The 14,201-nt window shown below is 29.4% G+C and overlaps 1 protein-coding gene across 1 annotated transcript; it reads right to left on the reverse strand.

Annotated features, from left to right (window-relative positions):
- Positions 1–3,755: 3,755 nt before the first annotated feature.
- LOC143198096 (uncharacterized) lies at positions 3,756–10,682 on the reverse strand. The gene is made up of 2 exons (XM_076407091.1): positions 10,632–10,682; positions 3,756–4,688 (listed from the first exon to the last, which is right to left on the reverse strand). Exons 1-2 carry the CDS (start codon positions 10,632–10,634, stop codon positions 3,798–3,800), a joined length of 894 nt encoding a protein of 297 aa, XP_076263206.1. The 5' UTR covers positions 10,635–10,682; the 3' UTR covers positions 3,756–3,797.
- Positions 10,683–14,201: the final 3,519 nt, after the last annotated feature.

Below are 14,201 nucleotides of genomic sequence, written 5' to 3' on the forward strand. Positions count from 1 at the left end.
TAACTAAAATAATAGATGTGTTTATATTGAAACATATTAAAATAGATGCAAATTATCCAAAAAAAAAATAGCACACTAACATTATTTAAATGGCATTTAATCAAATCGATTTTCTATTAAGTTTCAATAATTAACAAAGTATTGACAAGCTTAAATTACTACCTCACTGAATATTATAACAAAGTATCATAAGTAATATTATTTTCAGAACTGTAACAACTTCAGGGCATTAAATATAAGTATGCATGATATTTGTTTACTAATATGGAATAATAAACGAAGTAATAGGTGTAGGATAAATGTATGTTAATGTAGATGTATATTAAAACAGAAAATGTTTAAATCAAACAATTGTAAAATTTATTTATGAATGTGAATTACTTTTTGCAATTTAAAAATGAAAAATGGAAAAAGGAATGTATTTACAATCACTAAATAAACTACTGATTTCTTAAAACGTATTTTTTAACTAATAAAGTAAATAAAGAAAATAATTGATACAAGGTTCATAGAATAAAATATTAAATAGAAGATAAGAATATATAAGATAAGAATGAAAAATGGCCATATTTATATACTTTGTTTATATTTGTTATTATACTTATGATTTTCTGGTTTTTTAGATATTTCACAAGATTAATAAAAACTAGATATTTAAAGGAAATGTCGTGAATTTTTAGGATAGTCTAAATCTATTATAAATTGGTGACTTAACATTGAAGTTTTATGATTTATTATTTCTGTCAATTTATATATAACTCCCCTGGACAGATAAATAACGCAGAAATATTGAGATATTATATCCTATAACAAATTGTAATACAATAAATATAATAAATTAGGCAAATAAAAAGTAACGTAAACAATACACAATTAAATAGACACACAAACCATATAAATAAAGTATAAAATATTACAAACAAAGATTAGATTCGATATTACTTCTTTTGACGTAGTATTTATATCTACTAAATTTAACATTTTTATTATATTTACATTTTACTCTTGTCTACACTATCTATGAAGTAAAGTTCCAGGAACGTTTTTTATTTTGTGGTGGTGTCCCCTGTAGGCATAATACATCTTTTGTAATTTTTCATTATTAGTTTAAACTGATATTTACTCTTAAAAGAAAGAAAATCAATCTTTCTACGTTTTATGGTCGAAAAGTATTGCTATGTTTCCATCTTAGGTTTTCCTTTTGAATAACTTTTTGTTAAAATCTCTGAAGAATCATTTCTATTTTATTCACGATTTCAAAACTTTATATATACTGTCTATTCTGTTACCAATGTTATTCTCTCCATTTGATTCTTCTGTTACTCTCTGTGTATAATCTTCCTTCTCTTACAATTTAATCAGAAGAAGTAAAGAAACAAGATATATCAAGAATAAAGACAAGAGTAAGAATCATAAATAGTCAACTGGAAGTCGAAAATCAAGATATGTCAGAACAGTCAAGTACCAAGAGTAGAAGAAAAGAATTAGGAATAGTCAGGTCTGAGGATTAAGAACAATAGCATTCTTATGGTGAGTACAGACATGAACGAAGTGAAAAGTTCGAGGTCTACGCGACACCATGCGCGAAGATTCGGCATGGATATTATGGATATGGCGAATATCTCAGGTTTCAGTCTCCTGACATAATTTGAACTGTTTTCATCGTTTGGTTCGGAGGCACGCATTCTTTTGATTATAACCATACTTTTCACAATGGCATGCCAAAATAAAATGTTTTGTGAATTATTTTTTGACGATACGTGTAGTGTTCTTTTCCTAAAAAGTAATGTTTATTGCCAAAATAATATGAACCGTCTAAGAGTTTTTAAGAGGGTATCAAATTATTGTAAGTATGACGGCTAACATAATAAACGAAGTTATGATAAGGGAGAAAATGCGTATAATAACTTGTTTGAAGATTATGGTAAGAATATGTCAAAAACTCTTATGTTTACATATCTTTAGTATTCTATTTAATGATTCTTGAAGAGATTTCAAATATTTACAATTTTGTAATGACTACGAAATAATTTAAAATCTTAAGAAGATATATTTAGCCCCAAGAGAAAAGATTGTATATATGGAAATTTCACTATGAGGTAGATATAATAACACCATAAATTAAGGACATTACTTTTATCTGGTGGCAGAATATTTATAAATGAAGTCATCAGGCAATTCCTCCATCGAGGATAGAGACAAGAATTATATAAAAAGGTATGGATTTGTAGTTACTACATCATGTATGATTATATTCTAGAGATTTAATTACTGTTTTGAAGGTGAAATACTTTTCAACTATGTTTAAATTATTTCAGATACAACGTCTATGTAGTATGAAAAAATAAGAGCTGACCTTACAATACAATAAAAGTTGCAATAGAACATTTTTCCAAATGAAGGCAATGTGATATTTAATGGGAAAAGGGCTTCTCCATTAAAAAACCACCACCATATTTAATGAAATCAAGCCTTAATGATGTTAATATTTTGTGTTTTTTTAGTATATGTGTACCTTTGAAGTATTTTCTTTTATTTTTTGTTAGATCTGCTTTTCTCTTCTTTGGCATATTTTGGCAGATTACTCTTCGTTATCAACCAATCACACTACAGTTGTAGTAAGTACCTACCTTTTCAGGATTAATGGTATGCAATCTTTTCCGGCGCTTCTACAATGTCTATAAACTGGAGGATTAATTTATATTACTTAAATATATTCTCCATTACCTTGTCAAAATTCAACTGTACATTCAACTCAACATCTGTATTATGGATCCGACAAAGATGCTACCGAAATGCAGTATGTATGGATACTAAAATCATTAAGTTGAGGATACAAAGAAGGCAAGCTCATGGTGAAATGCATATATCTGTTTCTTTCTTTTGCTACTAAGTATGACTTATACAAACTTGCCATATTAATTTACTTACACTACAAAATTTAAGACATTTAACTAATTTATCCTATTTGTAACAACTGAAACTAAATTTACCTTGACTCTCCATTTTCGTAATCCTATTAAAAAGCTAAAATGTTAAAGAAAAGGTCTTCTTTTTAAGTAAAAAGGAACGTCAAAATATAACTTTATAAAAAGTCATATAGAACGCTTTAACAGTTAAGCAAATAAATGACCAACGTTTAATCAGAGTAATACGGTACATAGCCATTTTGAGGAACAGTTAGCTTGCAACACTACAATACCAAGTGGTGTTGCCAAATCTAAAGGCAAGAACTATGTATTGTCTTCTGTGAACTATATAAATACTAAAAAAACGTATCTACTCTATCATTATTTTTTGTTTCAAAACAAAATATAATAATATAAGTTAATGTCACAAAGTCTTGTTAAATATATTATTTTTTTAAAATAAAATACTCCAGTCCTCCAACAAACACTGGAACTAAGCAAAATGCATTCGCACTATAACATTAGGCTAATTTTGAAATCTGTTCGGCATGAACCTTCATGTCGAATTCACCGAATTCACTTCTACTCATGCGCATTTTCATGTTTTTTCTGTAGATTCGCTCCGAATACTCTGTAAGTCTGTACCCACCGTTACAGTTGTGTGTCTGTCAAACCATATAGGCGATTAATAAAATTTTGTATTCTTTCATTTTGTATTTTTTATATTAATTATTTAAATAAATAAAATATTTGTGCATTAATTTATAAAAAGAAAATGGGCATATTTATTAATATTATTTATTTCAAGTACATTACAACTTAAAAATATAAAACTGAAATAGAGCATTTAATAAAAAGTATATTACTATTTAGATGTAACTAATCCTGCTAAGCCCAATTGTAAGGAACGAAACACCCCGAACACATCATGAAATAATCGTAACTTTGATAGAAATTGGTGTTGCACCAGTTGCAATTCATCTCCTTGTGGTAACAACCTCTGTGCGTACATTGCAAACCAGTGGCATACTGGTTTTGATAGCAACCGTTTTGGCAAACGTTGATTGGTTTATACATATAGTCACCCTGACAGGATGAGGAACAGTGGTTGTTTAACATGGTACAGCCTGGATAATTGTAAGGAAGACATGGCTCTACCACATTACAACATCCTGTTAGTGCAGATTGCCTAAATGGCATCGCGGACAAATAGAGTAGAGGAATTTTTATTATTTCTATTGGATCAGAGACAGTTTTATAGTTATTGGTAGTAGAAGTATTACTTCCTCCACCTGAAGGTTCCTCTTGATTCGTTATATTTATATTATTAATGTTAATTTGGCTAAAATGAATAGGAACATTTATGTAGTTTGACACTACGAAGTCGTTTGCCACAGAAATGTTAATAGGTAATGTGATGTTATTATTACTACTAGATGTAGATAATCTATGTGTTCCTTCCCTTCTGTCTTCTATCAATCTTTCATCTTCCGGTGTCATCGGCTTTGGAGGTGGAGTAGATGATAGTTCTGAGCAACAGTTGCAGCAATTTGTCCGGCAGCAATTCGAATCCTGACAACACTGCGTATCACAAGTTCGGTAGGTCGAACATCCTCTTGAATAGCAGGAAGAAGAGCCGCAACATATTCCGCTCCTGTAACATGAACTGCGCCCACATTCGTCACCGTCACAGGAACTGCCACATTCAGAGTAACAGGGCATAGCCGTTGATGGGTCCAAGGCAACTAGGATCAATAAAAGGATTTGAAAACCGTTCATCTAAAAACAAAATATCATCATGTTAATCACCCCTGTTAAAATTAATTAACAATTTTATATAATAAAATTGCCATTACGCGATTGAGAGATTGAGCTGTTGTATTACATTGGAATTAAACAATTCTTGAACCTTTAAAGACTGAGACTTTAAGTATTGACTTTTCGAAGACATATTTTTTCAAATTAGCATAAGGTAAAACCAGTTCAAAATCTTTATGAAATTTCGTTTAAGAACTCTGTTTTGCAATTAATATTCTAAGGTAAAAATTGAATTAACTATGTATACTAGTTAAATTAATCATATTTCTTTCAAAATAGAGAAAAAGGACCAATTTAAAATTGATATGTTATAAAAACTTGTTTTCACAGTATTTTCAATATAAAATCCGAAATTGATTTGATATATAACATTAATTAAAATAATAAATGTCACATACAAATGGTAAAACCTATTAAAATATGTTCAAACATCTCAAAAACTTACACTAACTTTAACATTTTTTAAATTACATTTAATTAAATCTAATTTCCATGAACTTTCAATAATCAACAAAATATTATTAAGTGTAAATTACTACGCCACTAAATATCTAAATATCACAGGTTAATTAAGTCCCCGGCCTACCATAGTAAAACACATTTTTTGGCAAAATTAGTTTTTTTTATTCAACACAATTCCCTTCAAGGGTGATACACCGATTATAGCGACCCTCCAACTTTTCGATACCATTTTTGTAGTATGATTTGTCCTTTACTTGAAAATAGGCCTCAGTATTGGCGATCATTCGACCAAAATTGTTTCCCAGTGAGCATACTTTTAAGATCTGAGAACAGGAAATAGTCGCTGGGGGACAGGTCTGGAGAATACGGTGGATGAGGAAGCAATTCGAAGCCCAATTAATGCATTTTTGCTATCGTTTTCACTGACTTGTGACATAGGGCTGTGTCTCGGTGAAGCACTTCCTTTATCTTCAAGTGCGGCCGTTTTTCGGCGGTTTTGTCCTTCGGTGTCCAAACGGTCCAATAACGCTATATAATAATCGCTGTTGATGGTCCTTCCTTTTTCTAGATAGTCAATAAAAATTATTCCATGCGCATCCCAAAATACAGACGCCATAACCTTTCCAGCAAGCTGTTGCGTTTTCCCACGATTTAGAGCAGGTTCATCATATGTCATCCACTCGGATGACTGTCGATTGGACTTCGGAGTGAAATGATGGAGCCATGTTTCATACATTCTTACATATCGACGCAAATACTCGAATTTATTACGTTTAATAATCTTCAAACACTGCTTCGAATCATCAACTCATCGTTGTTTTTGGTCAAAAGTGAGCTCGCGCGACACCCACTTTGCACAGAGCTTTCTGATACTGTAATATTCATGAATAATATAATGTACACGTTCAGTTGATATCTTTAGAGTGATTGCTATTTCATTCAATTTCAATTTACGCTCATTCAAAATCATTTTGTGGATTTTTTAATGTTTTCGTCGGTAACAACCTCTTTTGAGCGTCCACTGCGTTCACCGTCTTCGGTGCTCATTTCACCACGTCTAAACTTAGCATACCAATCTTTGATGGTTGATTTTCCTGTCCGAAAACTCGGTATCAAGCCAAGTTTTTGCTTCAACTGTATTTTTTTTCTTCAAAAGCAATATTTTATGTCCATTTTTTTTACAGTAACTAAATTTGCTTCACTCAAAATGCTATAAGACACAAACTAATAATCCACCAGCTGTCAAATGTATACACGCATCTTTTAAGGGTTAGGGCTAACTAAGAAATATATGAATTTAATTCTGGTAACGCCATATATGTGTCAGGACAGGGACTTTTCAATTGACCTGTTATATCAAAGTATCATAAGTAATACCTTTATTCTCAGAACTGTAACAACTTCAGAGCGTCAAACATAAGTATACATGATGCTTTACTTTTATGTTATAAACAACAAGTATGCAATAATAAATTAGGTAATACATGTTTGTATATTAAAAGAGAGAATATATGAATAAATCAATATTGAAATTGATATTTAACTTTAGCAAGTATATTAAAACAATAACGAACACAATTAAGTAATTTTACACAAGCAGTAACAAATGAAACTGAGAAGAATTTTAGAGATATTAAAATGACTTAACAAGGAAACAAGAACTAAACATAAAATGGTAAATATGATCTCTAATGCCAGTAAAATACATTACCTGGATATGCAATTATAAATCTACTATCTATAAATCTACCTAGATTAAGCCCCCAGATACCACTACATAAAATAAACGAGCCTAGAACTCTGCCTCATAGGTGGTAAGGAAAAAGAGTTCAATGTAAATAATTTTAACTCTAAGCGACCAATCTTTGTCGTTCTTTAATTAAATGTAGTTTAAGTCCTTCGGAAATATATACATTAGATGTACTACTATGTTAAAATAAATTATAATTGACAAAGTTATTTATGTTTCATTGTTTCATTTACAATAATATTTTGTTGTCAGAAATTTTTGCAGTATAAATTTTGATACATATAAAGCATATATACTAATGCGTAAGTTGCGAGAAAAAGTCCTAAAAAAGGTTCACTTTTCGAAACGCCAACATCGTTAGTAACTGTTATATGATCAAGCATTATTTGGCTAAGATGCATGTAGGAAATTCAGCAAAATGTTGACACATAAGATTCAATGAAGTGACGAACAATTTTTTATAACTATCGCTTGTTCATAAAAGGTAGTAATTATTCGGTAATATTCATTGCTGATGCGTTAGAAAAAGGATACGTACAGCAAACAGCAAGTATAATGGAAAGTCTTTATAAAATATAACAGAAAAATGCTTTCTTGGAATGGAAATAGAGGAGATAGAAGATTCATCATTTAACGACTACTCGAGAACTTCAGCATGGAAATTAGCAAAAGTGAAGAAATAATTAAAGATGTACTCTTTAGAAGACATTTAGATAGACCAATAGAAAGCTGGAAAAAGAATACTTGAAAACCCAAAATCTACCAAAAGGCCATGGACTAATGTAACGCAATAGTGGACTTGAAGAAGTGGTGTCGACTGGAATGATGACCAACTAGAAAGAGTCTTAGTGGATTTATACCATTTCATAAAGGCAATCCAGTGGCATGGAATAAATTCATTCGAAGTTAACACACATACATTGGTAGTTTAAGAACAAATTAAATAATTGGCATTAAAAAATAAACATTTTTGACGGTTATTTCTATGATTATTAAATTTTTATTAAGGTGCTCAAGGAGAGAATTATATCCAAAGAACTTATTCAATTAAATCATTAAGTAAAATTCTCACCATATAGAAATAAAAGTTCAAATAAATCTATATATAGAATGTAAAATGTAATATTCATAATGATCTTTGTTTATAATGTTACTTAGATTAGTTTTTAGATACATTTAAATTGAGATGGGGTGTTAAATATATGATTCATATCGATACAAAAGCCAATCCCTAGTATGCAGAAAAGAAAAAAAAACAAGTAGAGTATGTTGTAGTTTTATCGAGACTGTTCAGAATGATATAAAAGACCAGCAATCCAAATAAAGTTTATCTCTTGTTCTTGTTCCAAAGCCATAAGTAGTGTTATTATTTCCGTCCGATCCCAAATCATAAATGATTCGTAACAATAACAACACATATTTTAGATAAATAATAAATTCTATGAAGTCGCACAGGGGCATATAAATAGATTATTTAATAACTCTATTTATCATTTAAATAAAATTAATCTAGTAAGATTATAAACTAGTTCGGTATAGTTTTTTAAGTTGAAATTATAACACCACTATTGTTGCGTTTATAAATATCCGTTAAAGCTTATTAATTATTTTCTTTTGTTTTAATTTTCAAGACTGAACACGTTAAATCCAATTAATGTGGGCACATGAATATTCATTTTTGTATAGAAAACTTCCAATAATAATGAACAAATTATAATGAAGGCTAAAATCTCACTACCGTTTCTGACATTTATTTCTAAAATCAGTGTATAGTGCCCCTGACCTACATTTCGCTTTTTTTATTTTTGGTTAATATAAAATTATTATTATTGGTTGTGTAAGAGAGCAGACAAAAGCACTCAATAAGATCCGCAAACCACCATTGTATCTTCAAAACGTACTTAAAGGCGTAGCTTACATGCTAGAAGCATCAGTTCTTGACTTGATTTATTGAAAGAACAGGCATGAAAAGATCTGGCAAAACACATCCGGTATTACAATGTATAATTATTTGACTGCTATTAAAACGTGTGCATTGGTTATTAGTCCCGGATATTTCACAGGCACTTGTAATTATTATAGATGAACTATTATCAATTGCTAGAACCGTATCTTTTTGAAAGAAAATTTAAAATTTCGCATGAAGGGGCATGAAAAGGAGTTCCGCAGGGTTGTTTTGTGATCACCCCTGTATCTGCTCTACCCTACAGAAATCCCAGCATAAAAAGAAACAGTACTTGCAACATTTTCCAACAACATAGTCATTGTGGCAAAGGACATATCTCTATCTAGGAGTGTGAAAAAATTACGGTTGTTGGCAGATCTACAAATAACTAGAGATTGAAAAATATTGCTTAATTGTTTAAAATCTACCTGTGTCAAATTGGCGTTACGTAGTAAAGACAAAACTCTAATTATATAACCCAGTCTTCCATTCGATGGATGTAAAATTCTAAACATCACGTTACGACAAAACGCAAATCAGACCTATCAAAATCATAGAACAGTACTGGTTAGTCAGAAAGTACTCCCAATTTGATCTAAGATCAAGGAGATCGGTTTATCAGTCAATTATAAAGCGTATTGCTTACAAAGTGCTAAATGAGATTGAACCAAAACAAATTCATAGCAGGAATAAATAAATTCAATAAATGTCAGCAAAATTCAATATAATTTTTGTGTACAATCTTCATTAAGAATAAACTAACTAATTACGGAAAAAGCAATGTCCCAACATTGTTTGGTAAGTAGTTATGGAAAAATATTTGTTTTGTAACCCTAAGCTTAAACTTAAAATTCAAAATAAATAATACGAATACAAATCATAGCATATACATTGTTAAAATATTGGAAGCAAGAAATGATAAAGAAGAAAGTATACTAATCTTACGATAAGATTGCAAGGTATAAGATCCCTTTTCAACGAAAAAAACTAATGCTTACATCATATTAGCAATGGTGATAAAAAAATCCCAAGTGTAGAATAGAAACATTTTTACTGTCCTTATTGATACTGTTTTTACGAGTATATAGTCTATCCAAAGAAGTTTTGTACATACGTCATCAAGATGCTTAATGTATTGCCTACCACAATTTTTAAATTTGTTTTAAAATCAGACTTTAGTTATATAGCGAAATGTCCACAGATATAAAAACGTGCAAAATATGTCTTAAAATGCGACAATACAATGTTCAGCATAACAATGGTCACTCATATGTCTCAAAACTGGTGAAAATAATTCCAAAAAGTTCATGTCCATTTGTTGTGTTCTGCAAGTGTTCCATTTATACAAAATCTGTTAAGGTAGGACTTAACAAGGAAGCCTTCTAACGAGGATTACCTCTTTTCCAAAAATACCAGATTTCGATGGACATTTTAATTTTAACATTTAAAAGTAGCCATAGATTTTAAATAAACTTCTTTATAGCAAAAAATACTACTAATTGATACACATATATATGAAAAAACTAGCATATATAATATTGTAAATTAAAATACTCGAAAGCTAAAAAAGAAGAATCAGTAGTCAGTAAAAATCGTCGTATATATCAGAGAATGATTTATTTAAAATTAAGGATTCAAATGTGTAGAAAATGTTGACAGAATCCCAAACAATATTAATGCCAAAAAAGAGAAACACTAAACTATTATTTAATATAATATGAAGGACGTATACTATAACAATTCTCACCATTTTATATATCAAATATCACAATAACACTAGTTGTAACTGTAACTTTTGCGTTCCAGTTAAGCTTTAAATGGGTTTATCTGTGTATTCTTGAACTCAATTGCTTTAAAAAATTGAATATTACATAAACAGTAACATAATAAACGTGTTAAATGTATTTGTGTGGTTCTCTATGGTAATAAGTAACATAGCATACATACATAAGTACATAACGTGTAATGCTTTGGGTCAAGCATTACTAGAAGAATGATCGTTATACAATCCAGATATCCGATAAAAAACAAATGTATTGTAACAAACCTAAAAACTAAAAACATGTTTTTATCCACATATTTCGAAAAACATTAACTGAGCTAAAACCTTATTCAAAAACTTTTACTCATCATTAATTTAGCTAACGAGATTACATCAACGTGAATTTTAATTATATTGTCTGCCGCCACCTATATAAAGTGAACATTTTGGCGAACAGTAAGAAGTATAAAAGGCCTAGCTTACTTTTACTTCTAGCATATTTCTTGATAAAAGAACAGCAGTTTCGAAAAAAAAGAATAAAAATAAAATATGAATAAAAATATCTGAAAGATGTTTCTCTAACCTCAAATAATATGGCTTACAATCCTCCACAAAGCACTCCCGTAAATATATTTGAGGGTTAAGAGGTTCTTCCGGTGTATTCGCCTACAAGAGTCTATTCATAGAGATGCCTGGCATGCGCATTAAAACTTCATTTTGCCACGTTGCCAGTTCCTATAAATTATATGTATATTTCAAGAATATGTAATGACATAGAGAATATAATAGAATACAAATGCCACCCTTAATAATATTCTAAACGTAATATAAAGAATATTTTATAAAAATATTTAATTTTAAAATAATGTTTACAATAGGAAAAAAACGATAATCTTATATGGATGATAACAAATGTACCCATAACCGTAAAGCAATACCAACGACGTATCAAAATCAAAAAAAAAAGTCGGATAATACAACAATATACGTAATATAACGATAAACTGAGAATAACATACAAAACAGAAATTAAAGAATATAAAGAGTATCAGATATAAGCAAACCAGCAATATTAAGGGCCTCGTCACTTTAAGCGAAGAAAGAAAAATGGCGGCATTCAACTGATTGCATTCCACCTCTCGATCGCTTGTAAAATGGCAACACCGTACAGTTTCGCGAAAACAGTCAATGTTAACCAAATACCAACAATGCCTCCGTAAAAGTAGCCGCTACTCTAGAAACCAAATTTCTTTTCTGTCCTTATTGGTACTGTTTTTATATAGACTATCCAAAGAAGTTTTGTACATACGTCATCAAGATGTTTAATATATTGCCCGCAATTTTAGAATCAGACAATATTTTCCTTCTCATTTTATTCTAGCTAGCCTACAAAACTAGCCTGCCGTTGTCAAATCCGTTGTCAAACGTATGTAAAATTCTTCAAAACAATAATGAGAAGAAGTTATAAACTGCCAAGCGTTATTTTAATGCTTGTCTTGTTTGGATAAATTTAACTATATAGCTGCTTGTTAGTGCTCTGAAAATTCCAAAGCCAAACAGAACAGATTGCTTCTCTAATCAGCTAATTTGAACAGAAACTAAAATTTTCAGTGATTTTTATAGAAATTATTTTTTTTGCGTGTTGCGTAATATAAAAATGTCTTTACAAGGAAACAATGTACCGAAGGACACAAGAACTAAGCGTAAAAGGTAAATATGCTCTCTAATGAAAGTAAAATATATTGCTTGGATATACAATTGTTAGATACAATTAGGTGGATTAGGTCTCCAGGAGATATAACTACATACAAAATGCGCCTAGAACTCTCCAACACTCTCTAACCTAAAAACACAACTCTAACCTACAAACTATCATAAATGTCTACTTAATTTTAGTTTTAAATCCTTCGATAATATATGCGTTAGATTTAGTATAATAATAAAATAAATTATATTTGATAACAGTATATTTGTTTAATTATTGTTATTCTAGAATTTTGTTGTATGTCAAAGCCAAACTGAGCTACAACTCAGAGTTGATACGGCAACATTGCGACGTTTTGACGTCAGAAATTTAGATGAAGTACAAAACTTCTTTGAATAGACTATATATTTATTTTTTACAGGGTGTTTATTGAGGTTTAAAAAGGAATAATATTAAAAGATCACCAATAATTTTTAAAAATTTCAATTAATTGCACTGTAGTGATGAAGCCCATGCCATTCGTAATTTTCAAAATAGTTTTAGTATAAAAATAGTTAAGCCTCCATAAAAATGGTAATAACCTATAAATAACTAACAATTTCAATTTTCCCTGTCTCGTATTGCTTTAGGACAAAAGACCAAATTATTTAATTTAATTTTACATTATTATAGTCGATAAAACGGTCGCAATTACATCAAATATTGTTCTAAATATATTAAATTGTTACAAGCGAAACCGATAAAAACATATAATAAAAACGTATGTTCAAAAAAAAAACACGCTGGAGTGAAATGGAAAGAAACATAAAACTTCCAAGACAAATAAAATTTTCAAATCTCCATTTGGCCCATTCTTAGATAATTTCAAAAGTCATCTCATATTTGCGACGAAAAATGGAAAAAAAGTAGCAGTCATTGCGATATACTAAGAAAAATAATAATGTACACACTTCAGTCAAACCATTCAAATAGAAACTAGCTCGACGCCAAAAGGATAAATTGACCCATACTACTATTATTGCGTATACGAATATCCATTGATGCGTATTTAATTTTGCCTCATCTATAGTTAGATATTATGCAACTCTCCTTACACCAGTTTAATGTTTAATGCATTTATGCACATATATAAATGATGTGTCTGAAATAGTTTAATTCTAAACATGTCGAGGTCATATTTTCAATTGAATCGATAAAATATCGGTTTTAAAAACAACATAAAGATATTTTTATTTATTTTATAGGACATAATCAATTTAACAACTATAATATACTGTTATAGTTGCTTTAAATAAAAAATTATCTTTTAGAAAATAATGAAGAAAATAAAAACCTGTTAAATTAAATTTAAAGTATCTTAACTATTTTTAAAATTAAGAAATCTAAAATACTTATAATTTATTTACGGTTTGTTTTGATTTGATTACAAATTAATATTATTAGCCTCCAATGTAATACTAGTTATATATATATATATATATATATATATATATATATATATATATATATATATGTTAGTCTATAAATTAGATTTGATATCTACACTATTACACTATCATAAATATGTTTATATAATATATAGAAACGTTATTTTAAATTAATTAATTAGTAAAAGACTTTATTTCCATTAGTTCAAAGCATCTACTTCTAAAAAGTAACATAAATAATAGTTTACTATAGGATCCAATATGTATTATATATTTGATATCCACACTATTACTTTAATAAATATATGTATATAATATATATAATAGAAGCTTTCTTCTAGTTCTATTAATTAGTGACTGTCAAAAAATGCGTCACGTGCCAGAACCTGTCGTTTCAAAACGTTTTATAAGAACGTACGGCAT

This window comes from Rhynchophorus ferrugineus, unplaced genomic scaffold (assembly GCF_030347505.1).
Source record: "Rhynchophorus ferrugineus isolate W39M unplaced genomic scaffold, kcgeb_rfMv2 rfM6, whole genome shotgun sequence".
Classification (NCBI taxonomy): domain Eukaryota; kingdom Metazoa; phylum Arthropoda; class Insecta; order Coleoptera; family Curculionidae; genus Rhynchophorus; species Rhynchophorus ferrugineus.